Source organism: Montipora capricornis, chromosome 9, assembly GCF_036669925.1.
Source record: "Montipora capricornis isolate CH-2021 chromosome 9, ASM3666992v2, whole genome shotgun sequence".
NCBI classification, from domain to species: Eukaryota; Metazoa; Cnidaria; class Anthozoa; order Scleractinia; family Acroporidae; genus Montipora; species Montipora capricornis.
Genome location: NC_090891.1, coordinates 28,076,691 through 28,101,690, shown reverse-complemented (window position 1 = coordinate 28,101,690; position 25,000 = coordinate 28,076,691). Strand labels below are relative to the sequence as shown.

The 25,000-nt window shown below is 39.2% G+C and overlaps 4 protein-coding genes across 11 annotated transcripts in view; 2 read left to right on the top strand and 2 right to left on the bottom strand.

Moving 5' to 3' along the window:
• Window positions 1–5,617, bottom strand: part of LOC138015143 (uncharacterized) — a 48,514-nt gene extending 42,897 nt beyond the window's left edge. For 2 of the 4 annotated variants that reach the window (XR_011125496.1, XM_068862073.1), the window contains exons 1-7: window positions 5,464–5,617; window positions 4,704–5,130; window positions 4,044–4,183; window positions 2,327–2,521; window positions 1,797–1,961; window positions 1,103–1,143; window positions 1–621 (exon numbers count right to left, since the gene is read on the bottom strand). The exon at window positions 1–621 is cut by the window's left edge. Coding sequence is in view for 2 of the 4 variants with exons in the window: in XM_068862073.1 (XP_068718174.1) it covers window positions 1,126–1,143; window positions 1,797–1,961; window positions 2,327–2,521; window positions 4,044–4,183; window positions 4,704–5,130; window positions 5,464–5,532 (1,014 nt within the window). In the remaining 2 variants the exon portion in view is untranslated. Of the gene's footprint in view, window positions 622–1,029; window positions 1,144–1,796; window positions 1,962–2,326; window positions 2,522–4,043; window positions 4,184–4,703; window positions 5,131–5,463 lie in introns of all 4 variants that reach the window. The other 2 variants (XR_011125497.1, XM_068862074.1) reach the window with 2 other exon arrangements.
• The window catches only part of LOC138015125 (uncharacterized), an 81,252-nt gene that overhangs the window by 21,584 nt on the left and 34,668 nt on the right, over window positions 1–25,000 (top strand). For 4 of the 5 annotated variants that reach the window (XM_068862048.1, XM_068862047.1, XM_068862049.1 and 1 more), the window contains one exon: window positions 14,492–14,719. The exons of the other annotated variant lie outside the window; for it this stretch is intronic. The gene's annotated coding sequence lies outside the window, so the exon portion shown is untranslated. Of the gene's footprint in view, window positions 1–14,491; window positions 14,720–25,000 lie in introns of those variants that run through there. 5 annotated transcript variants of the gene reach the window in all.
• LOC138015127 (uncharacterized) overlaps window positions 5,744–25,000 on the top strand; it is a 22,481-nt gene continuing 3,224 nt past the window's right edge. The window contains exons 1-2 of the mRNA XM_068862051.1: window positions 5,744–6,051; window positions 8,324–9,470. Coding sequence (XP_068718152.1) covers window positions 6,016–6,051; window positions 8,324–9,470 — 1,183 coding nt within the window. The 5' untranslated portion in view covers window positions 5,744–6,015. The remainder of the gene's footprint in view (window positions 6,052–8,323; window positions 9,471–25,000) is intronic.
• Window positions 17,273–25,000, bottom strand: part of LOC138015141 (uncharacterized) — an 8,065-nt gene continuing 337 nt past the window's right edge. The window contains exons 2-6 of the mRNA XM_068862070.1: window positions 24,239–24,734; window positions 23,648–23,778; window positions 20,042–20,239; window positions 19,294–19,479; window positions 17,273–18,200 (exon numbers count right to left, since the gene is read on the bottom strand). Of these exons, the coding sequence (XP_068718171.1) occupies window positions 18,159–18,200; window positions 19,294–19,479; window positions 20,042–20,239; window positions 23,648–23,778; window positions 24,239–24,734 (1,053 nt within the window). The 3' untranslated portion in view covers window positions 17,273–18,158. The remainder of the gene's footprint in view (window positions 18,201–19,293; window positions 19,480–20,041; window positions 20,240–23,647; window positions 23,779–24,238; window positions 24,735–25,000) is intronic.

The window sequence follows — 25,000 nt, the reverse complement described above, 5'->3', positions numbered from 1 at the left end:
ACTCCTAACCCTAACCCTAACCCTAACCCTAACCCTAAATGAAGGAATTGATGAATTAAGGGCACCTGCTGCCTGAATAAAAAGTGGAGCTCAATACAACGTATTCCAAAATGGCTACCATTTTTTGAAAAGAAAATAATACCAATTCTAAGTAAACATACCAATTGTAACAACTTGCCAAACTAAATATAGTACACTTGGTAGCAGTTTTCAGCCGTTTTCTTAAATTGCTATAGAAAGTTTGTATGACTCGTGAAGAAAAATGGAAAATAAGACAACGACAACTCTCAACTTCTTGAATTGCCGTTAATTTGGTAGGGAAAAGAGGTTAGAAAATATAAGAACCGCTTTGTTGGCTCATGTCTAAATAGATTGTGCAAGTACCTCACCAGTGTGCTAAGACAGGGATGACTGGTTTCCCCTTGAAACTTGCTTCAACTGAGATTGAGATTTAACCTCTTAGGAGTGGTTGAATCTCCAGTCCTTCCACTGTGATCCTTGAAATTGTTCCAGGTAAGTTGACAATCTGACAGAAGACTTTATTTAAAGAGCGTAGCACGGAATAGTACAATGACTAATAAACTTGTGTCCCTAACGCAGTAATAAAACCATTGTTGTCATCTAGGAACACAATAAACAATATATTATACATGAGCATCGCTTGATCTCTCTATTCCATTTTTTGGTCCTTGAATTAGTAGAACGCACGAGCTCAGTTAACAGACCTGCTTGCTACCATTAGACATGCAATACCGGGTCCCATGTACCCAAGAGCAAAATAGGCTTCCTACCTTTGCTTTTGTAATGTAATGCGTGTTTTGAGTCCTTTCATCTTCTTTGTTTGTGTCTTACCTACTTTGTTTATGATGTCCTCATGCTAGCATTTTGTTCGGGTGGACTATCTGGAACGATTCATAAATGTATATTTCCTTGGAGTCCTTCCCCATTGTATTATTGCTCTGTAGCCTTTTACTTCTTGTACTTACCTTTATTATCAGTTGCATACGTTTTTGTTAAGTGTGTTCTGACATATTTTTATTTTCCAGTCATGAGCAATTGCAGTGCAAATGGATTACATTAAATTGAAGAGTAAATTACTAACCAGGAGAGAGAGAACTTATCCCTTCATGGACGCACATGGAACTAAAAGAAAAGGAAATTAATTTTTGACAACATGTGTTCTTATATAAGTTATCTTGGGATATAAATAAACATGCCGACTTTGTTAACAACTATGGAGGCATTATTAAAGATGATGCATTTTGTTTGAAAAAAATAGGTTTTAAAGGTCACAAGTGTGAGAAGTAATGAGTAACATCTTACGATTGTTTTGATTACACTCCCTGCGCACCGGTGGCTCAGTTGGTTAAGCACCGGGCCACCGTTCGGGAGGTCGTGAGTTAGACTCCGGCCGGACAAACACTCGGGGTCTTAACTGAGGAGAAAGTGCTTCCTTTGTAATTACATCCCCATCGGCAAAAGGTTGGACTTTCAAGTCTTCCCGGATAAGGACTAGAAACCGTAGGCCCCGTCTTACAACCCTTCAATGTTCATAAAATCTGTTGGACGTTAAAGATCCCACACAGTAGTCGAAAAGAGTAGGGCATGTAGTACCCGGTTTTGTGGTCTGGCCTTCCCTTCAGCAATGTGGTCGGCTTGGCGTAATCTTTTGAATGGACTACTGATCGATGAGACCACATAACAGCAAAACAGACAGTAGTCAAATTGAAGGAGTCCAAGTGCTGAAATTGGTAAACTAAAATGACAATTAGAAAGCGCATACAGGATTATATTACCCAGACTGGAAATATCATATTCCTTTGGTTCTCTCCGTATTTGATTGTCATCCTTATACGGTTTTCGAACCGCTCCCCTGGTTCGCCATGGAATCGAATGATGACTCTTGCTAGGGCCCCTGATAACCTTTCTTGGCTTTTACTCAATATCTTGTACAAAGGCACCTAGAAAAAGTTAAGAGATATAAAGATACAGTCAACCGGAAACATAAGATGAGTTTAAGTTCAGTAACCCCAAATCCCTCTTCCTGGAAATGTCTTTTTTTCTTTTGGCATTCTCAAGTGGTTGACTTGTTTGGGAGGCAACTGATACATTTGATTTAACTTTGAAGATTGTTACCAATGATAAGTTGATAACCACAACCTTCTGCAATATGAAGAAATGGACAGTTATTTTGACGGGGAAGTAAATTGGTCAGAAACAAATCTCGTTGATCTTTTTGTCTACAGTGATGATAATGGTTATAATGACGATTGAGGGGGAGTGGGAACTCGCGTATGAAAGGGGTGGGGTGTTATATATTGCGCACCTCTTGAGCGGGCAGACTTTCCATTTCAATATTTTCATTCCGTCCCAGCAATTCAAATGTGATTGTTAAATTGGTATCTTTGGTCATTGATATTCGATGAGTAGGCTTGCTCTCTTCCAGGCCCGTGCCTTCCTCGCCAATTGCAATAGGCTGTGCAGCATTCCAGTCGAAATCCTCACTTACTTTAATGGTTTCCTATCATGAAAGGGAACGCATGATTATTTTCGCTCAACAGCTCTATTTTTATCCACCAAGGTGTCTAAATTATTCTTAAGCTTAATTCTTTATCAAATTGAGGTAAATGAAGTATCTTTCGTATTTTGCCAAATTGAGTACGTACGTTTGGTGGCGAGAATTTCTCTATACATGACTACGTTTAGGTTTGAATGCCAAGTATAGAGAGTAACAAAATTAAGAGATACACAACATCCTTTAGTATGATGACCCAACTAAAATTAGCAAGCCATTTATTTGGTTATTTAGAAAGTGAGGAGGGTGTGGCCACTATGATCACAAACGTGTGTCGATAGTACTGAGCTTAATTCGCTATTCCCAAAAGAGAGATTTATCTGTATAAATCCCGAGTTGGTAGTCTGCCCATTGTCAACTCTTCTGCTTCGTTTGTGCTCGTTCCCAGGGTCTGTATTCTCTGCCTCCTTTGTCGTTGAGGAGAAAGACCCTGGTGCAGGCCGGTCACTTGGCACTCCTCGACAAACATTTTCCCAATTTTCCCGCTAGCAGGCACGGCGGAGCCGGGGGAGCTTTAGCCCCCCCAATTTCAAGCATAAAATAAAAATTTAAAACGGTTTTTACGGTTGATCCACGTTTATTTTTTTGATATCTCGGTGAGAAGGCTGAAAAGTAGCATTTCCGAGCTTCAAGATTTCAAAATTTTCTGGCGAAGAATTCCCCCAGAACCCCCTACAAGTTAGCGTCTCCGGCGCTTGCCTGTTAGCCCACCCCCTGATACAAAATACGTTCCGCTGGCCCTGACTAGGGTAGGGCTTTCGCAACTGGGCGAAAGCGTATTCGTTTGACAAGGCATTTTTAAAATAATTTTTAACCTTACAATGTAAGTTTCAAAAAAGTCAAAGCGACAAAGGAGGCAGAGAACAGAGACCCTGGGAACGAGGTTGTGAGTGCCTCTGCTTGGACTTACAAAACCCAGCCTAGAGTTTGACTTGAATGTTGAGCGCACGTAGGTATTAAACTACTTGCAAGTCATGAAATAAAAAAGTTAAAACCCAGTTTTCTTTGGAAAAGCAACTTATGCAATGGAACGTGAAGTTAGTGCACTAGTTCCCAGTCCTAACACGGCTACTTTACTTAAATGCACACTGTCTTCTAAACTGTTTTTGCAATCAATGTCGATCATCCATATTTCGAAAATATTCCTTCATTTTGCTTACCAACTTAACGTTTTCCTCAGCGTATTTTATACAACGAAATAGGTGTAGAAACTAATTTGATTGGCGCATATAAACGCAAATAGCTTTCTTGAGCTCAATCGCGTAAGTATTGCATTTTATGAGAGATCAAGGAGGCAAACTTTCATTTAGTGTTTTCCAAATAATATTGAGAAACGTCAGAATCCACTTCTTACTGCTTTGTAGTCCCACTAAGTTTTTCACTTCTACGCCTTAAGATAGCAAAAGCCAATGGACCAAACAAGAAGAATTTTTTAACTATGTATGAATTTACATTACTCAAGCCTTACGTCTGGATAACGATGCACAGGAATGGCGTGAACAGAAAACCACTGTTCGTTTGATTCTGGATGCACATCACCCGTCAAGTAAAATTCAAATTCTCTTGATCGGGGTGGTATTTGACATGTACTTTTCTTCCTCCACGTTCCTGTGGTAATCATAAGAAAATGTAGTTAGGCTTGTGGCATGCAGAACCTTAGACTTGCACCAAGTCACCCTCTCGAAACTCTTCGATTGAGAAATTAAAGCGAGCTTGAAGTGAGGCCGCGCAGCGACCGAACGAACGCGGAGCGACAAAGTCGCGCCACTTTGGGGGAAACAAATTTAAAGGACTTTGAGAAAGTCTAGCAAAAGCTCTTCATGGTATAACCTTATTTATATACCTCTATGAAGGGTATGGTTTATTCTGCATTCATTTGAAGTGACGAAAAGTTTAAATGGCTAGGGTTTTCAGAGATTTAAATAACCTATGTGTAAGTAGGCGATTACAGCTTCAAGTCAGCATTCAAATCCCTCACCTCACGAAAAGATACATTGGTTCGCACGAAAGTGATTTCAATCATGATTGAATACGTCTTCGAATTTTTCGCTCGAGCTTCATTGAATGGTCATTTTGAGCAGACAGACTAACATTGCTGAAAGTGCATGAGAATTAGAGACTTACATACCATGAACAGGAATTTTTCCTCCTCCTTCAGCTTGGGAAGGATCCTCACTGTATTCGTCAATCGAATTTTCGCGTGGTAAAGAAGGTAAACCAAAGGCAAATGCGCTAGCACATTCTTGGGGCAAGGGAGCAGGCCGAACGCTCTGCAAATGATCTGCACAGCTTTGTTCTTCGATAAGCTTCCCACATAGGCTGCAGTAAGATCCCTCGGCTCTAACTGTACCATCGTCTTTGTCTTTAGGACAACAGCATCTTTGCGTTGCTTCTCCTGGGCTCTGTCGGGCTTCCGTGTTATGGACTGCGGGTTCAAGAGAGTGCTCTTGTTCTACAGGTATACTTCCTGTATGCAGTGCTTGTGCAGTTTCATGAACTGATAGGCTTTCAGAGTGTTCATTCCCATTGCTTGGGTCTGACCCGATACCTTGTGCCTAAAAGGAAAAGGACAGAGCACACCTTGGTCGAAGCGTTTGAGCGACAAACTGATTTCGACGACCACGATAATGACTTGTGGGAAAGGAAAAGGAAACGTTGAACAAGGGATCCGTTTTGAAAGCGTAGGGTATGGAAGTACATTTCTCGTGTTTCTTGCCTCTCTGAGACAATTCTGATTGTATGATTGAAATTATACAGAAAATTCGAAAGTGAAAGTCAAAGGCTCAATTCCATTGTCGGCTTTTTCCCATTTCGTGAAGCAAAAATAAGGCATCCTGCCTTTTACCCCTAAGAATAATTACAAAAGAAGTTATCCTAAGCTATACTACCTCCTGAAAACTGGTTCTGTTCCTCTGAGTTTCCATTTTTGTGTTCGGTTTCCAATTCACTTTTGCCATATTGAAAATGACAATTTCTTATTTCATAGTCGGACTACGTCATGGGCATGCACTGCGGTGATTGTGGTGCTGCATCAACAACCAATCGGCGACCACTGGTAAATGAGAGTGAAAAAAATCAATATACAAATATATCTTATGTTTTCTTGGAAGAAACGGAAGACTACGTCATGGACATGCGTTACGGTGATTTGACCACACGATAATTTTAGATGTGTCAGTGACTGGTCGGATATTTTTCGGAGAACCCCCAACCCAAAAGTTATTGGCATCACAAACTTAGTGCTTTTGGTGACTTGAAAGGTTTTAAAATTATCATCAACGAATTCCTCATTTCTTGGTATTTCTTGAAGTATTTGTATCCGTGTATTGATGATGGCATTGGTGAGCAGATCTCGGGGAAACCCCTTTTCTAACTTGCTTAATTAAGGTTTTAAGGTTGATTTTGCATAAAATCCGTTGATCATCTCTAGAGCGTTGAACATGAAGGAAATGAAGATCATTATTATCTGTTTTCTGGTGAGTATTAGATCGCATCTTATTTTTACAGTTATAGGGCGGAAATGAATCCTTGAAATTGTGATATTGTCTGACTCCAAAGATCCATGATCCATTGCTTTAACTGGCAAACGTCGATTTGCCGAAACAAACATAATTGATTTTAGCCCAGTCGCACCTTGCCTGTTAGTGACAGTTTAGTTATCGAGCAAGAAAGTACTATAAAGAAACACAAATTTGCTTTTCGCCGTTGTCGATTAATGTGTAGCTTAAAGTGCTACTATGACGGATAAAAAAATCACTTTTTTCTTCGGATTGAAGAGGCTGTTTACTTTTAGTGTAAGTTTTGGATGCCACGACCCGCCGTTACTCACGTTCAAAACTGACTGATTGGAATCCATGGAAAACAAAAAAAAAACACGACTTTTCATGTCTGAAAGCCTGAAACCCCATCCACGTACATACGCATTGCATCCTTAAGATTCGTGCAAACGGACGCAACATTGCCGAGCAACAACTCCCAACATTGTTGGGTGTTACCTCTTCCGTCCGTCTTCACACCCTGTTGCATGTTGCTGGGAGTTGACGCGAAGTTTGAAACTGGTCAAACTATTGAGCCAACAACTCCCAACATTTCTTTTGTTTCGTGATCACTGAAGCGTAGCACATCAATGTTGCACAACTCATCCAACGTCTCATCCAACATGGCTGGGACAACGCAAGCCCATTACAATAGATCGTTTTCACTGTCACGCAATAAAAAAATAAATCGAAAACCATCCAGTGGAAAAAGTCAAGAATTCGTGATGTTGTAGACGATAAATGAAGAAGACACTTCTCCAAGTTTTAGGCCTGTGCGTTTCTCCAAACTTCAGATATTCGTCGAAATGTTTCGCAGAAATTTACAGAGCCCAGTATGAAAACGCCATGTTGGTGCACATCTGTGGTGCACCAATATGGCGGCCGGAAAATAGTGTCAACATCTGTTACTTACTTTGGCTATCTAGGCGAGTGATCATCTGTACTGAACAGACAGCTATTTACCTAAGCACTTTTCCTAATGCTTTAAATTCTAAAAAGGCTCAAAACCATGAGATAAATATATATTTCTCAATAAACTCGATCGTCGCCTCGTGTCACGCACCGCCAAAACTCAGAAATTCAAAATGCTCTGGTTTCCAAACGAAGCACGCTATTGAGCTTTAAAATTGCAAATGGATACAAATTTACCGCCTCTTATGCCTGATGAGGATAAAAACTTTCGTGGCTCTTTAGTTTTGGATTTTAAAAAAATGATGACGTCACGTGAAAACGATCTATATGGTCTCCATGGAGATGCAAGCGTGTCATAGTACGCGACCTGCAAACTTCAAGACTGCTCTTGTTGCAAGTTGTTGTATTCGTTTGCACACCACTACCAACAACATCCAACATCTGCCGGACCTGATGCGTCCGTTTGACGTCATGTTCTCCTCGATCCAGCTCTATCGACATTAATGGTGGACCATTAAAAAAAAGGTTCCAGTTTATTAAAATAAACAGGTGTCTTTAAAATCAAGCTTAAAACTTGAGTCGCTTAGTGTTAAGTTAACGTAGTTTTAGTTTTGAAATACAAAGAAAAAGAATTGTTTTTTTGGTCGTAGTAATACCTTAAACCTCTCTGATTAAATATCTTTTACGTCATCGCACAGAATGCCGCAACACATTCGGTGTTTTTTGCGCTTTGTGGCGCTAAATTTGAAAGATAGTGAAATGTATACAGAAAACAATGAAGACAATCGCAGAAAGTCAGGAAAAGGAAACGAAAGTCGTTCTAGCGCTGAAGCACTAATTCGGGACACTATAAACTGAAATTAACAATTAACGCAAATCAAGTCAAATGTTGGTTTTTGAGGAGAGGGAAAACCGTCTCGAGTACCCGGACAAAACCTCGGTGCGGAGTAGAGAACCAACAAACTCAACCTACATATGACGCCGGATCTTGGACTCGAACCCGGGCCACATTGGTGGGAGACGAGCGCTCTAAGTTTGTCGAGAGGATCAGGGCCACTTGAAAATCCCTGGAAGAAAGGTGGGTGTAACGCTGGCTGATCTTCATGATTGCAAAAGTAAAACGTGTTCAAACATACGGTTGTTCGGAATTAAAATTTCAATTGAGCAGATCAGCGAATCTAAAATTATTAATAGGAAAATCGGCCGACTGACATCTCGATATACATTGACACGTTTCAATACTCTGTCATTTGGTATTTACTGTGAACTGTTTTGATCACTTTACATTTTCTTCATATAGAGTATCCAAACAGCTACTGCTCGAGTTTGTCGAGAGGATCAGTATGCCATTAAGTTGCCCAACCGCAAGAAACCTTTTTGTATGACTTGTCCGAAGTGCCCTCCAGGCTCTGGCTCCACAGTACCTTGTGGGACTACTATCCCTACACGTTTCAACGCCTCCGAAATTTGTAAACCTTGTACTGTTGGGGAATACTCTGATTCCTTTTCTTCGGAGAGTTGCAAGAGCTGCTCGAAATGTCTACCTACTGAAATCGTCGAGGCCGATTGCACCAGTATTTCCGATACACGATGTAGCTGCAAGCCTTGTCCGAAGGGGTTTTATCGTAATGAAATCACATTTCACTGCCTTCCTTGTTCGGAGTGTGTAGAAGGTATAAACGAAAAAGTTGACCAGTGCGCCGGTCAAAAGATACCTCGTGACCAAATCTGTGGCTACCGGAAAAGAAAACTCAGTAGCCCAAACTGTTGGTACAATGAGATAACAGTTTTGAAGCGTAATGGAAAGCACAGCTGTCAGGCCTGCCCAGTTTGTTCCAAAGTTAGTGGCCTTACTGTACCTTGTGGAAGTATTGTTCGCGAAGGAATCTCTATTGCGTGTGAAAGGCCTACGGATGGAACAACCTTTGTGGACAAAGATGGGGTCCTAAGGCCATGTAGTGTTTGCTCTCCTGATCAAGAGGTGATCCGAAACTGTTCGTCTCACCTTGATACCCAATGCGGCCGTTGCAAGAAAGGTTTCTTTTATAATTCATATTCGAAGTCTTGTCAGGACTGCTTTTCGTGTTGTAATCATATTAGCAGTGACGACATCATAAACTGCATCAGGAAACGAATGTCTTTCGCCACCCTTCATGATGACGAGCTTATATCCTTGCAATTACTTTCCCAATCTGCGCGAGGTGGCCATGAAGATATTTCCTTATGGAGTTTTATGCTTGCTACACCTAAATTCGTGTTCGAAGTTTTATTTTTATTTTTTAGTTTCTATTTTGCTGCTTATTGGGTCTCTCGATGGAGAAATTATTCAAAAAAACCACGATTCAAAAACGTTCAGGTTCACAATTTTGACGAAGTAAAATGTAATCCACTTCATCAAGAACGCCAGTGTAAGGTCACATTGGCAGCTTCTCAAGATACATCTGTTGGTAAGTTACTTAAATTCTTCAAGTACTCTTTTTTGAATTAAATTTGAATTAAATTTTGTCAACGCTACATTGATATTTTTGAGGTCACTTACCAGTTTTGTCAATACTGACCACTTATGCTCATTTGAGTAGATGTAATCATGACTTTGTCTACTTGGGAACCTTATTTAGCAATGATCTACAATAGATTTGATCACAGAGGTGCCTGATACGAAGACACAAATCCATAGTTATGAATAGACTGCAAAACAGTCGTTTTCTTCCATTTTCGGAAGGCGTGAAGCGCCGTAAGCGTTATCCTCGCGTGTGAAGCGCGCGAGCCTCACACGGCGTGTGAGGCGTCTCCCCCATTCTCCCTCGCCGTTTGAAATATTTACCGCGTCGCTTGCGTTCGCAAAAAATACATCTGTTTTGCAGTCTAAGTTATGAAAGGAAAGTTAAGCCCCGTCCACACGCATGCGGATATTTTTAAATCCGCAACTTTTTCTTTGCCGATTCGCCTGTCCATACGAATCCGGCATGCGAATCCACAACTTTTTTAATCCGGTCTCCAGATTGGAAAGTTTTGAATACACAAAGAATTTGGAATGGTGTGATCAATCGAATACGGATACTTTCAAATCCGATGACGTTACAAACTCAGATCGAGTCTTTACCGCGTAAATATTCAACACGTATGGCCATTGAACGCAATGCGATCGCTTCCGGCTTGTCGCCAACGTTGGTCGCCAACTCGCATGACTGATGGCGCTTGCTCTGTTGACCATAGTAACAGAGGAGTCCTGGGTACTAGAACGAATCTGGATACTTGTGGACGGGCAAACTCGATTTGAATCCGGATACGTGTGGACGTGAAAAGTTTGCATCCGCAAACTGTGGATATCCGGATACTTGTGGACTGGGCCTTCGAAAGACTATCGCAGTCATATGCGGGACATAGGTGAGCTAGTGCAGCGACATCGCACGGTTGTGACTTAGAATTCCGTTTAAGCCTGGACTTTTTCAGGCTCGCTGGCAACAGCTCAGTTAAGTTTCCTATCCGACGGCGGTGATCTTTCCAACTTTCATTTCTTGTCCATTCGACAAATCAGATATATGAAAGTTTAGTAATTATTCTAAAATTCCATCCCACTAACCCTGCCCACAGTTGAAAGCTGTGGCACAATAGAGTAGTCGCTGTAGTTACGAGCGAACAATTTCGGGTAAAAATGTTGGTCGACTTCGTTTTTTGGTATATATTTTTTCACTCAAGTCGCAATAAAAGTAAAACAAGAAAGAGCATTCAAGGCTGATAGTATCTGCAAAGGATAAAAGGCAAGTACACTTGAACCCTAAACATAAAAATAAAATAACGAGGAAGAGGATACAAAATTGACGATGGCATGAAGGACTTTAAAGAACACATTTTTCTGTCTCTCTAGATGCCTCAGTAATCTTTTCCATTTAAATCCAATTCGTAGGTACCGAAAGTGTGACGTTGGAATATCCCGTGTGGAAAAGTCCTTGTCATATGATTTTCGAAAAGACTGGCGTAGAAGTTATAGCTCCAGCAGATGGAACGAAATCCGTCTTGCCAAATGACACGATTTTGAGGGCCTCGTCAAACTCAACTGAACCCGGCTTTCTTGAACAAGGTGAAATATCATTAAGTCCAGCCATTGCATTAAGTGTTCCGACGAAGTTGGAGAGACGAGTTGAAGTGCAGATACCACATGGAGCAAACTTGATTCTTTCGCAAGAGGATTGGAATGTCATTCTGAAAGCTGTTCGAAACGACCGATGGGTTAATTTGAGCCAGGATGGAACCGGAGATCAGGGAATAAGTAATTTCGTTGCTAAAAGCAATCATGTGAGCTTTGAGACCGATCGTCTTTCGAAATTTGCAGTGGTTGGGAAGCTTAACGAGCATTCTTTGTCAGCCATCAAGAGAATGAAGGTTGCTGCATTTTGCAACGAAACCAACGTTGGAGAAAACCTTGTTGTGAGGGTCTATTGTTTTGATGATTGCGAATATTCATTTGAGGTAATCATTAATAATAACAATTATGATAATGATGGATTCATCAGTGATGAATTTGGTAAAGCAGGCTACTGAGCTCGAGCGCGGGGGCCTTTCAAAAACAACGCTTTTCTCCGCTGTGAGAATTAGTGCACATGAGCTGCCTCACCGTGAGACATGCAACCTTAACGGGAAAACAAAGGTCCCGGGAGTGGGGAGGGATGAGCGGGCCTGGAATTGACGAAGCCTTCACTACCCTTTTCCTGCAGTTACTCCATGCACCTGATATCCTGAACATTCGATTAACTTTTCTTTGTATTTTAACAGAGGCTGAAGATGGAGGAAAGTGACAAAGGAGGAAAACTGATCTCATCGATCGAATCGGTGGACTTCTCTGTTGGCAGTGGTAAGGACGTGGAAATAACTGTTAAAGATATACGAGACTGGCAGCTTGACCCAGCGTCAACAAAGGTATGGAAAGTTTTCGTTTTCTTTTTTCTGCGCTATCTATTGATTACTTATGTATTTTAAGATTACCAAACAATGAATGCATGATTAATAAAAAGAATAGTCAGAATTAAGTGAAGTACGATCGTCCGGGTGAGTGTAGTCCTGCGAAGGACTGTGTTAGATGACATTGACTGACGTTTCGACAACCTGAGCGGAAGTCATCTTCAGCGGACTGAGTCAAGTGATTTGTGTGACGTTAGTAGCTGGTATTAAAACTCTGATCTGGTCATTGACGCCATTCAGTGTCATTCTAGAGTCCGTACTTCACTTGATTATAATATGACTCCTGGGTTCATTCACACCGTTTCCGAAAAGAATTGAGAAGTCGTTCGAGAGGAATGAATAATTGCGCAGGTTGATTGCGAAGTATGTTAAATCTTTTTGGGCCCGAAAACTGTAACTGCTGTAGTTGAACTCGTGGATCCACACTAAATTTAAATTTCAGGCCACAGTTGTTCGAAGGGTGGATAGCGCTGTCTACCGGATAAATCGCTATCCACTGGATAACTCAATTGCCGGTTTTGCTGGTGTTTATCCGCTGGATAGTGTTATCCACCTTTTGAGCAACCGAGGCGTCAAGGCCTGGCTCCAGTTGCTCAAACGATGGAGAGCCCTATCCGCCGGATAAATCACTATCCACTGGATAACTCAATTGGGTTAATGGCTGGCATTTTAAAATTCCTTTGTTTGCTTGCAAATCAGCCCCTTTTGCTTCATTCTTTAAGCTTAAAATTCAAAAGAACATTTAATCTTATATCAGGCAACAAGGGCTAATTTGCAAGAAAAAAAATGAACACTAAAATGGCGGGCATTTTGGAATAAGGTGTATACAACAACTTCATCTGTGACGAACGACGAAAATGTTAGACTGTTTAACCAGCGTTACGAGCCATTACTATCTGGCCTTGAAGTTGTCGTTCTTGCTCAATGCAAATATCTCATTCCTTTTACAGAAAATAGGTTACAACTCGCTGAGGAATTCATTCGACATTATTCCCTTTTGTAAATTGGTTTTTCACCCAACTGCAGAAGGAAAGACCAACTTCCTCGCTTTGATGAATGTGACCCATGGGCCATCCTTTCAAACAATGGTGTACGCGAGTATTGCATTGAAAAGAGGTAAACGTTAAGTTAAGTTTAATAATGACACCGACCTCTCCAAAACAAATCACACACGGTTTTACAACCTCTAATTTCGATTTGATCGGACAGGACGAACTTTTTTATGAAGGGCTGGGGTGCCGCGGGTTTGGTTCATGTTGGGTTGAAGGATCCTTTGTTTTTTCGTCGATGAAATGACCGGGTATAGACCCATATCACTCAATGTCCAAACAAAAGATTTTGCCCGTCGAACCTCTCATTCAATGTGAGGCTGGACGGGCAAAGACAAGGCAAAGACAAGGCAAAGACAAAGCCGTTATTCCCCAAGGAATCCAAAATGGTCGCCGAGTGATAAAGGTGAATTGATCGGGTTGTAAAACTTAAAGTAGTAATAGAAGTTGTCGTAAGATTTTCTTTAAACTTTTCTCGATTGTTCCCTACGTTATGGTGACTCGAGATGTGCAATTGAAAAAATAGGTCACCAAGCTCGTTTGGGAGATATAAGTTGCCCAAGTTATTCAGTGAATCATTGCGACTTCCTCTAACAAGGACAACTTTGTTCCATCGGTTCACGCTACGTTTCGCAGGAACAGGAAGCACAGCTTTGACGTAGTTCTTGAAATAACAAAACAGGTGTATTGTATTGTTCAAAAGGAATAATTTAATGTTTGTTTTATGGCACAGGCACACGTCATGAAAAGGCACTGACTACAAATATTCCTCCGATGCCTGATCTCGAAGGGACAATTTTGTGTCCACGAGTGATGGCGACGAATACTTTTTTCCCTGTAACTTTTTTTTCTGACGTAAATTTTTTACATTTTTTTACAACACAAAGAGGAGGACTAAGAGAATAAAATAATGCCAAGAAAAAGATAGGTCACCAACCTCGTTTAGGAGAAAAAAGAAGGCAAACCAAGCTTGACCCCTCGATAACAAGTCCCCGCCGATAGCGCGGTTTCACTTTCACTCTTGGACTGAAATGACACTTAAGCATCCGCAAGGCTATCACTCGACTTTTTTTTTTTTTGGAAGAGTCTAAAAAGTTTCCCGTTTTGCTTTTTACTGCTGTGCTCTGAAATCGGCCACTCTTCTTTCTAGCGAGCTTTCCCGCACGAAAGGTCGCCATTGTCAAATGTTTTTGGCCCCGTTCGATATATCAATGTTCGCACATAGCTACGAGTCTTTATGGTTAAATTTAAACATTGTTTTGTTTAGAAAGCTCCCTTGAGACTTGTGAGACAAAGAAAACAGAATTTGGCCGTGAAATTTGACCATAAAGCCTCTTGGCCATGCCTTAATACGAACGTGGCCAATGTTGTGGCATGCGCAGAACAGGATGCGCAGTGCAATACTAGGGAATCACCTTAGTGATCTCTGCTAAATGGTACTTTCTGTTCTTTGTTGAAAGGGGATTTTAAAGATGCTTTGAGAATTAATGAAAACACAACACGAGGAGAAAAAGAGCCATTGGAATCAACCCAAACGAAAAACAGAGAAATGCGAAATTCAGATCACCTCGTGGAGTTAGGATTAATCAAGAATTAAACACCATTATCACCCTGTGAACTAGATGAACAACTTTATGGCAATGTATTTCATTTTCTAGGTAATTTTTTTAAGGTTCGAATAAAAGTTAGTAGTTGCTTTAGTAAACGTTCGGGCTACTGAAAACCCGAGGAGGGGGCTGAAAAACGTATCGAGTAAAAATTGGTTGTGGCTCATGCAGTGATCTCTGCAGGATTTCATTATATGTTGGAAAAACCAAATAAAACTGTTTCTAACAATAGCAAGTAGAAGATTTGAAATGTTTACCCTTAATAAAACTGCTTTAAACAATACTAACATCGGTGGATGGTATTTTAGTAGGGGTAATTTGTATTTTCCTAAGCCGTGAATGGCCTTCTGTTTTATTTCACGTTCATCGTGAAAAAACTATCGTGATTCTTTCTTGAGATGTGTTTACAGTCTGACTGTACAGGCCGTTAAAATTCTCCGGTTAAATGAGAATTGCGTAGTTAAGTCAATTTAGTTCTATCTTTTTTTTCACTTTTCCAACAAAAGTCAAGTGATCACTGACTTGTCTGAGGATGACATCCGCTCACGTTGTCAAAACGTCAGTCAATACGTTTACCCCAAACGACGATCGTCGGACTAAAATTTGCGTTTTGCCAAAAATCGAGGAAACTTCTTTGATATGAATGAGCTCATTGTTTACAGCCTGTACAGGCCGTTAAAATTATCCGTTAAATGAGAATTGCGTGGTTAAGTCACTTTGAATTTAGTACCATCTTTTATCACTTTTCTAACAAAAGTCAAGTGATAACTGACATGTTTGGCAATAACATCCGATCAGGTTGTGGACACATCAGTCATTATAACTACACTCGCCCGGACGGTCGTACTTCTTGTGATATGACCCGTGGGTTCAAACTATTTGTTGACCGTTTGTTGACCGTTTGCTCACCGTGGAATGTGATCCACTTCCTCCTCTCTAGCAACTAATTAACTATACTATAATTTCTCATGGCAAAAAACGATACCAACAACCGCGGATCAAACAATTTTATCGACAAAAATAATAGTAAATGACAAGTTTGACAAAGTGGTATATGAAAGAGCAAAATTTATTCATCTCCAAAGGTAGACAATGGTCACTTTTAAGAGTCAATCAAATGTCCACATTTGTGCAGTTAGCTATTTTAATTAATTTTGTTTGCATTAAATATTATAAATTATATTATTATCCTTGGCAATTGAGATGACATGAGCTGCTTTACTGCGGTTAGAGACTCAGATCTAAGACCAGATTAAGGAATCGCAACAAGATTAATTTACTTCAATCGGTAAATTGTCTGGAGAAATGTGGCAATTCTCTTTACGTAGAACGGCATAAAAACATTTTACCTTTTCTCTCTCTTTTAAGAAGTTGAAGAAACAAGTCAATAACCAGTTTCTTTGATTTTTCGCAACAAGCAAATATTTTAGCCTAACGTTCGTTGTCTTTTGTTGTAGACGCGATACATTCTGGGCCTAAATAAATTACAATAACTAACCTTGTGTAATAATTCTACAAAATCTTATTTTATATGAATGTATAAACAACACAGTTAAGTTAATCTATACAGTAAACACCCGCATATAAGATTACTTTTTTCAGGTTTAAGGCTGATCGTGTTCTTATTTGAGGGGCGCTTAGTGCCATTAAGCACCCCACTAAAGGTTCTTAAAATTGGTTTCAGAAATACTTCAAGTTATATATTACTAGAGGTTTAATTAACATACAATGCTGTTTTGTAATAGATAGATTTTATAGTTTGTAATGGTCCTAAACACCATAGTACTTTGATATAAGTTACTGTACTGTTTTGTTTCCTTATCCTAATACCCTTTCCCTTTCTACTAAGAACATGTTTTAATTATCTGGATGAATTTTTTCTTATTTGTATGGTACTTTATTGGCCAAATTTCAGCCTGAAGTTCTTAATCCACTTGTTCTTATATGCGGGTGTTTACTGTATATGCAATGCATGGATAAGTAACAGCAGCCTTTAGGCATCACTCTTTTATGTACACTCCAGGATAAGATCTCTTGTCCAATATATACAGGGGTGTTTTCGCTTGACGTACGTCACGGGTGATTCTTAATTTTTTATTTTATTAACTTTGCCAGTCAAGCTGGCAGAGCGCCACAACAGCTTGCGCCAATTACTGTGGCCCCTTTTTTACCCTCCCAACCATGATACACAACAGAAGACAGACCACAACACTGGGAACTACGTGCCCTACTCTTAGCGACAAGTGTGTGGGTTCTTTTACGTCCCACAGGATTATTTACATTTAAGGATTGTGAGACGGGACCTCCGGCTTATCGTCCTTATCCTTGAAGACTTGAAAGTCTAACCATTTGCAGATGTAGTTACAAAGGCAGCACTTTCTCCTCAGTTATTTAAAGACCCCGAGTGTTGGTCCGGCCGGAGTTGAAATCGCGACCTCCCGCGCGACCTCCTGCGTGATAGTCCGGTGCTCAACCAACTGAGCCACCGGTGCGCGGTGTAACAAAAAAAAAAAATACAAAAAAAAAAGAAAAGAAAACTGCCATCTTGACGGAGACGACACCCTAATTGTTTCGATAGCCTAATTCAGCGTTTGAACATGCGAACTAAAATTTCTCATTAACCTAACGAGAAAATTAAAGTTACTGAGAAATTTTTACTTCATCTTAAGGGAGTAGATCCTTAATTACAAAACCATTGCCATGTCATTGCCATTGCCATGCCGGAATTCAAATAATAATTTCTCTAATCCCTTTAACTCGACGATTGTTCTTTTTGGCTAAGTGTGTACTAATGAACATCTCTTCCTCTGGTTGGTATCACAACCATATTTGGTGAGTCATGCGACCAAAAAAGTTCGGTGAGTTTACCCTTTTCTGCTCTGAAAACTATGGCAACAGTGCAAAAACCAATGCTATAGGATGGATTTAAAGAAATTTATTTTTCAACGAAGTTATGATGCCACAAAGCCTCATTTCGATAAATTTTCTCCTTTTTTGTGTGCAAACACAGATATGAACAATGGTAATCGGTTCCGTTCAGATGAAAAAACCACTGCTTTGTTTCTTTTCCTCAGCGTTTTTAGGGTATTCATTTAAAACGTTACTTCAAAGATCCCCCTCCTCATACTAAGCATTTCGCATGGCCTGAAAATTGCTCTTGACTTAATACAGTCCTTAGCAACCACTGTCTTTCTGTAGTTAAGTTCAAACCTCCCTTAAAGAACACCAAAGTTGTCACCCAACAACTATAAGTATGAGCGCTTTGCTTTTTATCAGGTGTCACCGGCGAACGATAGAAATGGAAAAAGTAAACATCCACTTTTCGTTTTTGGACATAGGGCTTCAATATGGACAGCTCATTCTGCTAAAATGCTAACATTTGAAAGCTGCCTCCCGGTTTGTCAACGATGTTCTGTATCTACGTATGAGCGCTAAGTTAACAGTTAAATCAGTTGTGACCGAAAAAAATACAACAGCTGTAACAGTGCCAATCCATGTTCACAATCCTCTGTTAATGTAATTAACCTTCTTGCACTTCATCCGCATCACCACGCATTGAACTCTGGTGAAAAAGACAGCGAGCAATGTAAAATACATAGGCTGAGCCCTTCTTTAAAAAGCTGGCTAACAACTCCAACAACCTATCTCTATTCACATTCATGCCAGTTTTTGATTCGTCCGGGCTGCGTCTTGTCCCCTCTCCGTGGGCAGCTTCAAGGGCCAGGACGAAAATGACCAATGAAAAAATTAAAGGAAAATCTTAAATCTATGCGAAAACTTTTTGCCAAAGTTCTGATGAACAGATAATGTGACTCGCCGCACAATTTTTTTTTCAAATCTCGTGTCTCAGGCGAAGGACCACAAACGCTTGTGTAACACCGATCCTCAAATTTAATTTATCGTTTTCATCGTTGTTTTCATTGTCCTGAGACCAAAAATAGGAAACACTTAAGAAGAGTTTGCTGGTAATTTTTCATGACGTTTAGGATAAGATCGGCTTTTACTTCGTGTAGAAGACACACATGACGTAAAACAAGAGAACAAAAATCGTGAAACAATACCTAATCAGAATTCTAAATCCCTAAAGATCCCCAAAGCTTTTGTTACGTCATGTGTGTCTTCTACACGAAGTAAAAGCCACAAGAGGCTATCCCATCATTCGGATGATTCAAAGATGTAATTAAAATTACGAGATCGAAAAATTGCGGGTCTTACAACCAACTAAGATTTTCACAGAAACTCTCCAAAAGAACCACGCAGAAACTGCTGGCGCGCAGCGTATTTCCATTTGAGGAATGCGCTGTGCGGCCATCTAGGGTGCTGAGAATGACGAAAAACTTAGAAACGATGGAATCTGGGAAAGAGAGTGCCTTCGAAAAATACGTTGACGCTCGGTTCCAACCCTTCGTAGTCCAAAATGGCGACCGACGACCACAAGGTGTCGACACGATTAAATGCTTGCTTTTTTTTTCCATAACTGCACTAGCAACATGCATAGTAATAATGTGTGACATATTCAAGTATTGCATCCCTCCCGTACCTGACCCAGGATAGAGGAGATTCGGGTTTAAAAAACATTTTGTTTTGTAATGCAAATGTTCCAACCCCTGGAATCCTTCGTGAGGAAAGCGATCAAAGCATGATGTTGGGCTTACCCAGGTAGAAATGGAGAAAAACAAGTTGGTCATCATGGATGGACGTGAATTGATGGTAAGTCTGATTAAACCTTGTTCCTGGCATAGTGCTCCAGGTTCGCCGATGCACTGTACTCGAAAAGTTGTCTTGGTGCCCTTTTCCAATCTGTTTTGACTCTCGGATCGAATGTTTAACCCTCGGAAAACCTGCAAGTCACAAAGTGCATAATAGTGAGTTAATTCATGGATAATTAAATATTAATGACAAAACATCCCTGTCCCACCTTGAATTTTTGTGAAAGAGAATCCAAGGTGACTTTCTGCTTGTGTTAGGTAATATTAAAGGTATACACCTTATTCCAAAATGGCCGCTGATTTATGCGCAAGCAAATTGACATATTCTTTTGAATTTTAAGCTTAATTAAGAACGGAGCATCAAGGGCTAATTTGAATAAAAGCAAAAGAATATTTAAATGGCTGCTATTTTGGAAAAAAGGTGTTGAAAGAAAGCAGTTCACAAGGATTTTTGGCAAATATTTAAGGTTTACAATGAATTCACAGAGTGACCAGCTCCCAGTTGGCTTGACGACAGTTCAACTGGTAGATCGCTGCAGTGCTAACATAGAAGTCATATGGGTTCAAATCTTGTTCAACCTTTCATTTGCTAGCCTTCCATTTCACTGCTGTTAAAAGTAGCATTCATAACTGCAATGATTATGATCTGCATAATAATGTGGTGAGAGTTTTACTAAATTTGAAAGCAACTTACAAATTCACGTCTGTCCTCATCATCCATTGCAACAAAGTTGTGTTGATGTCGATTTTCCATTTCAAATGAAACTCTGATCTGGTCTTCATTTTCCAGGAAAAGAGTGTGAAATTCCTCACTGCGACTGTTATTAACAGCAAAGGGTATTTGCCTGGTATTTCCCTTCTGTATGTTTTGGTGATGAATTTCTTGATAAACCTGAACCAGGAAAAAGAACATTTTCGCAATAACTGAAAAGGTACGACTAAGCAGCAATCTATAGACATTTTCTTTTTTTAAAGTAAATTGACTTAAGTTATGATAAGGCATGAAGCATACTTTTCACCTCCCATTGTAAGATGCTATCTTTGTGTTTGTTTCATTAAATGCTCCTTAAAGTGCTGCTATGATAAAAAAAATTAACTTTTTTTTTCCTTCAGATTTTGAAAGCCTGTTCGCTTAACACCTAACTGGCAAAATTTTGAGCTTTGAGTTTTATCCAAAGGCTTTTATTTTGAGTGTAAGTCTTGGATTTCACGGTCGGTCATTACTCATGTTCAAAACTGACTGATTGGACCTCAGAGGGTTGGATCCAAGGAAAATGACATCATTTACTCACTAGCTTAAAATTTCAGTGTGTAAATGCAACTTACTATATATGCAAAACATGGGTTTAAAAGTCTGAAAGCCCGAAACGTCCGTGCTGCATATTAATTCAGTTGCGTACACAAGCATAATTGCATTCTTAAACTATTGAGTCTTTGACAGCATTTTCTCCCTGACCCAGCTCTCTCAAGATTTTAAAGTTAGCAATGGCGGACCAATAAATAAGAAAATTCCAGTTAAAATAAACAGGTGTCTTTTTAAAATCAGAACTTACAACTTGAGTCACTTCAGTTGGTGTTTAGTTAACATACCGGAGTTTTGAAATCCAAGGAAAAAGAAGGATTTTTTTTTTGGTTGTTGTATCACTTTAAAAATGGTTATTTTCAATTCCTATTAAAAAATTTTTTATCTTCTCTCTCCTCTTGTTTTATCTGTTCCCTGACATATAATTTATGACCTTAAATTTGTAAAAAAAAAAAAAAGTTATGATGTTTTTGTTGTTGTTGTACTTTTGCTTTTATACTTGTGCCTCCATTTAACAACTACTACTAAATATTGTAACTTGACTATTACTATGCCTCCTAGTTATGTTAGCTTTTTAGTTATTTTCTAGGTGGCCTTATATCCTACATAAGTTGTATTAATTCTTTATTCTTCTCCTTTTTCATGCGTGGTCTAAATAAACCTTGTTGTTGTTGTATTACTTTTTATTTACCCGGGGGAAAAAGCGGATATAACTGTCCTACACAGCAATCCTCATCTTATTAGTCAGCGTCAAAATAATTACTATTTTAGTCCAAGATTGGTCTCATACTGTGTTGTTATTTAAATTTTTTGAGGTGGAAAATATCAAAACTGTTAATGTGAAAGCATGAAATTAGACAAGTTACAAAAATTATCACGTTCAGTGATCCTCTTCAGGGTGACCCTTTGCAGGCACTCCAAAAAGTTCTTGTTGAATGCCTAAGGTTAATTGCCTGATGACAGACAGTTGCCATGTGAATAACAAAACATATGGTTCTCTAATTTTCAAATATCTTCAACGGAGGTCGTTATTTTCAAACAGTTGCCTGATGATTGCTTCCCAGGAAGCATGAATCTCTAAGTAGCGATTGATGTCTTTGAACAAATAATCTACTCAAAATGAGTAAAACAAGTTGTTTTAAATCTGAACATTTCATCAATGTCTATATAATAAACAGAACATTACATGGCCACTTGGGGATACAAATTAAATTATCTTCTTGTACTGAAAGTATCTCTCACTCGTTCACGATACTTTCATAGCCATGTGATATCCTCTATTTATATTATGTATAGGCACATAGATACGTAGACTTGAACTATGTCAAAGACATAGTTCAAGTCTACGTATCTATTCAAAGCTCTGGTAAAACCATTGAGCACTTTTTAGCTGATGATCAATTTAAACATTTATGTCATTTTATATTTACATATATAAATTATATTGAAAAAAGAAAAAAAAAAGCTACCCCTCTATCCCTTCTATTTTCAATATAGATATACTACGCTTTACTTTTACGTATCGAGCACTGTGCTGCAGAAGAACTGAAATACAAATTTCCTATACATACACACACTCACAGCAATCATGATTGCTTCACGAGAGGCATGAAACTCTAAGTAGCGATCAATGTTTTTGAAAAATAATATTAACTCCATAAACTAAAACAATACTACATAGCACTTTAATAGCTGATGAAGTCTTCCAAGTACCACTTCATAATAATAATATATCATCATCAGGCGACTGTGATTAACTCCATAAACTAAAACAATAGATGTACCACATGTGTGGGACATTTGGGGTGGCTTTATAAGCTTAACCTCCATCCCAGACATCAGCACTGCACTGATGAGGCCCAGAAGGCCTGTATATACATATATATAACTGCAGACAATACTGTTTCGGCCTTCTGGGCCTCATCAGTGCAGTGCTGATGTCTGGGATGGAGGTTAAGTTTATAAAGCCACCCCAAATGTCCCACACATGTGGTACATCTAAGCCATGTGGTACATCCATGTGGTACATCTAAGCCATGATTATATGTATATGTATATGTATATGTATATGTATATATATATATATATAATATATATATATATATAATCAAAAAGAGGTGGCGATCTAGCCAGTTAGAGCGCTCAATACATAGGTAGAGCGTAACTATAGAGGGCTGTGAGAATTAAAACATAGCTCCTAAACACCAACATCTATGTAAATTTATGTAGTGTTTGGGAAATAAAAATAAGTGCGAAGCAGTGTGAATAAAACTCCTGAAGAGTGAAGCTTCAAGCCTAACGAAACAGGCCTGTAGGGTAATCACCGTGTAGCTATGTTTTAATTCCCACAGCCCTCTCTCTCTCTCTCTCTATATATATATATATATATAGATAGATAGATAGATAGATAGATAGATAGATAGATAGATAGATAGATAGAAAGTGTGAAGCTTGAGAAAAAACAAATGAACTACAAGTTCATCCCTACAAGCCTGTAAGAAGGAAAGTGTTACTAGTAACACTTTCTTTCTTACATTTGTATATATATATTATGTATGTATGTATGTATGTATATGTATATGTATATGTACATGTATATGTACATATATTTATTTATTTATTAGAAATTTCCATTTTAAGGAATACCTATCTGCATAAGTTGTAACATTTAAACGATAAAATATGGTAAAGTGATTAAAAATTAAGCAGAAATCTATCGCACTTTGTGAACTATATTTATATATGTGCATTGATCATTTACGAATAATTGAAAATCAGTTAACCTAAATCTGTTACAAAGGTGACGTCGTTGCGTGCCTCCTCGAAAAAGCCGTAATCTCATCTTCACGAAAGTATGTGTTCTTTGAGAGCAGTGATTGTTCATCACATTTTCCCATTACATCTTTGATTGCTATATATAGATGTGGCTTTAATATAAGTGTGTGCACTCATTATCTACGGCTAAGATAGTAGCATTATTGTGAAACGTGTACACACCTGACGGTCTTCGGCAGGGATCATATATAACGTGAAATGCTTCTCTCTTCTTTCGGGAAAGCTTCTTTCAAACAAAAACATTATGATCGTCAATCCAGTCCATGGAGTCCGTACAAATGAATGGCAAGAATCTATAACAAAAGAAAGCTTCAAAATCGTCAAATTCTATCTGATAATCTAAAACATCAGAAACAAACAACAACAGTCACACTACTGTCTTCGGTTTTTAATCGCAGTTTCCTTCCGAAACAATTAAAGCGCCGTCTCCGTTATGTTTTCGTCTTACCACGGTCAGATGACAGTGTTATAAAAATATTGAATATTGCATGGCTTATAATTAATAAAAACGTTCAGAATCGTATTGTTTAGAATAATCTTGTACTTAAAAATAATCTTAATACGTTCATTTTAGCTGTTTTGTTCAATGTACATTCCCGCAGGCAGCCATAAATATAACTTGGACAGCCACAAGTTGTCGCCTACCACTTGTCACGCATGGGCTAGATTGATACGAAAAAGTCAGTTCAGAAAACTATCCATAGCTCTTCAGAAACAACCGGAAAAGAAATTACACTTCAAGTTCACACTTACTTAGCGATGGAGTTTTCTCTTTTGGAGGAACTTCTGTTTCAAGATCTTCAACTTGTTGCTCTCTGCCACATTCGGAGAAGCCAAGTAGACGATCGCCTGCATACCTGCTTCGTGGATTGTCACGAAAATCACTTTCTGTGCCTAAAGCTGTGTCAGGGTCCTTATCAAACTCCGAAATCGACGTTCCACCATGGTTGTTGGTCGGCTCACGTCGGCAAAACCTGCACGTTGTCTGTACTGTCCCTTCCTGTAGTTCAACACCGACTGCTCTGTTGCAAAGGTAACAGCGCTCTTCAAGGTGACTTCTTTCTAATTCTGCCGGCACACTAACAGAAGACACTGGTGGCTCTTCTGACGATGTGTCTGGCGATTTTTCCTCGTTTGGCAGAGGTTCTTCTACTGCATTTTCACTTACACTAGCAAGCGGCTCTTCATTTGTGTCGTGAGCTGATTCGATTCGAGGAACGCCATTCACGTTGCTACCTTCTTCGTCGTCCTACAAAAAAAAAATAATAAAGGAGAGTGCAAAATTAACAAGGTTGGAACACTACTATTATTTTCAGGATTACTTTCGCACCTAACCTGTTGCTGAAGAGTCGAAAGTCATTTTCATATGACGATCGATCGAAATGGAAAACCAAAATATAGTGAAAATAAAAACGGAAAAGTGAAACCTTCTAACTATCTGCATTTTACACACGTTCGATGTTTGTTTTTCTGGTTAATTACCAATCAACAACGCTAGGCGTAGCTAGGACCTAC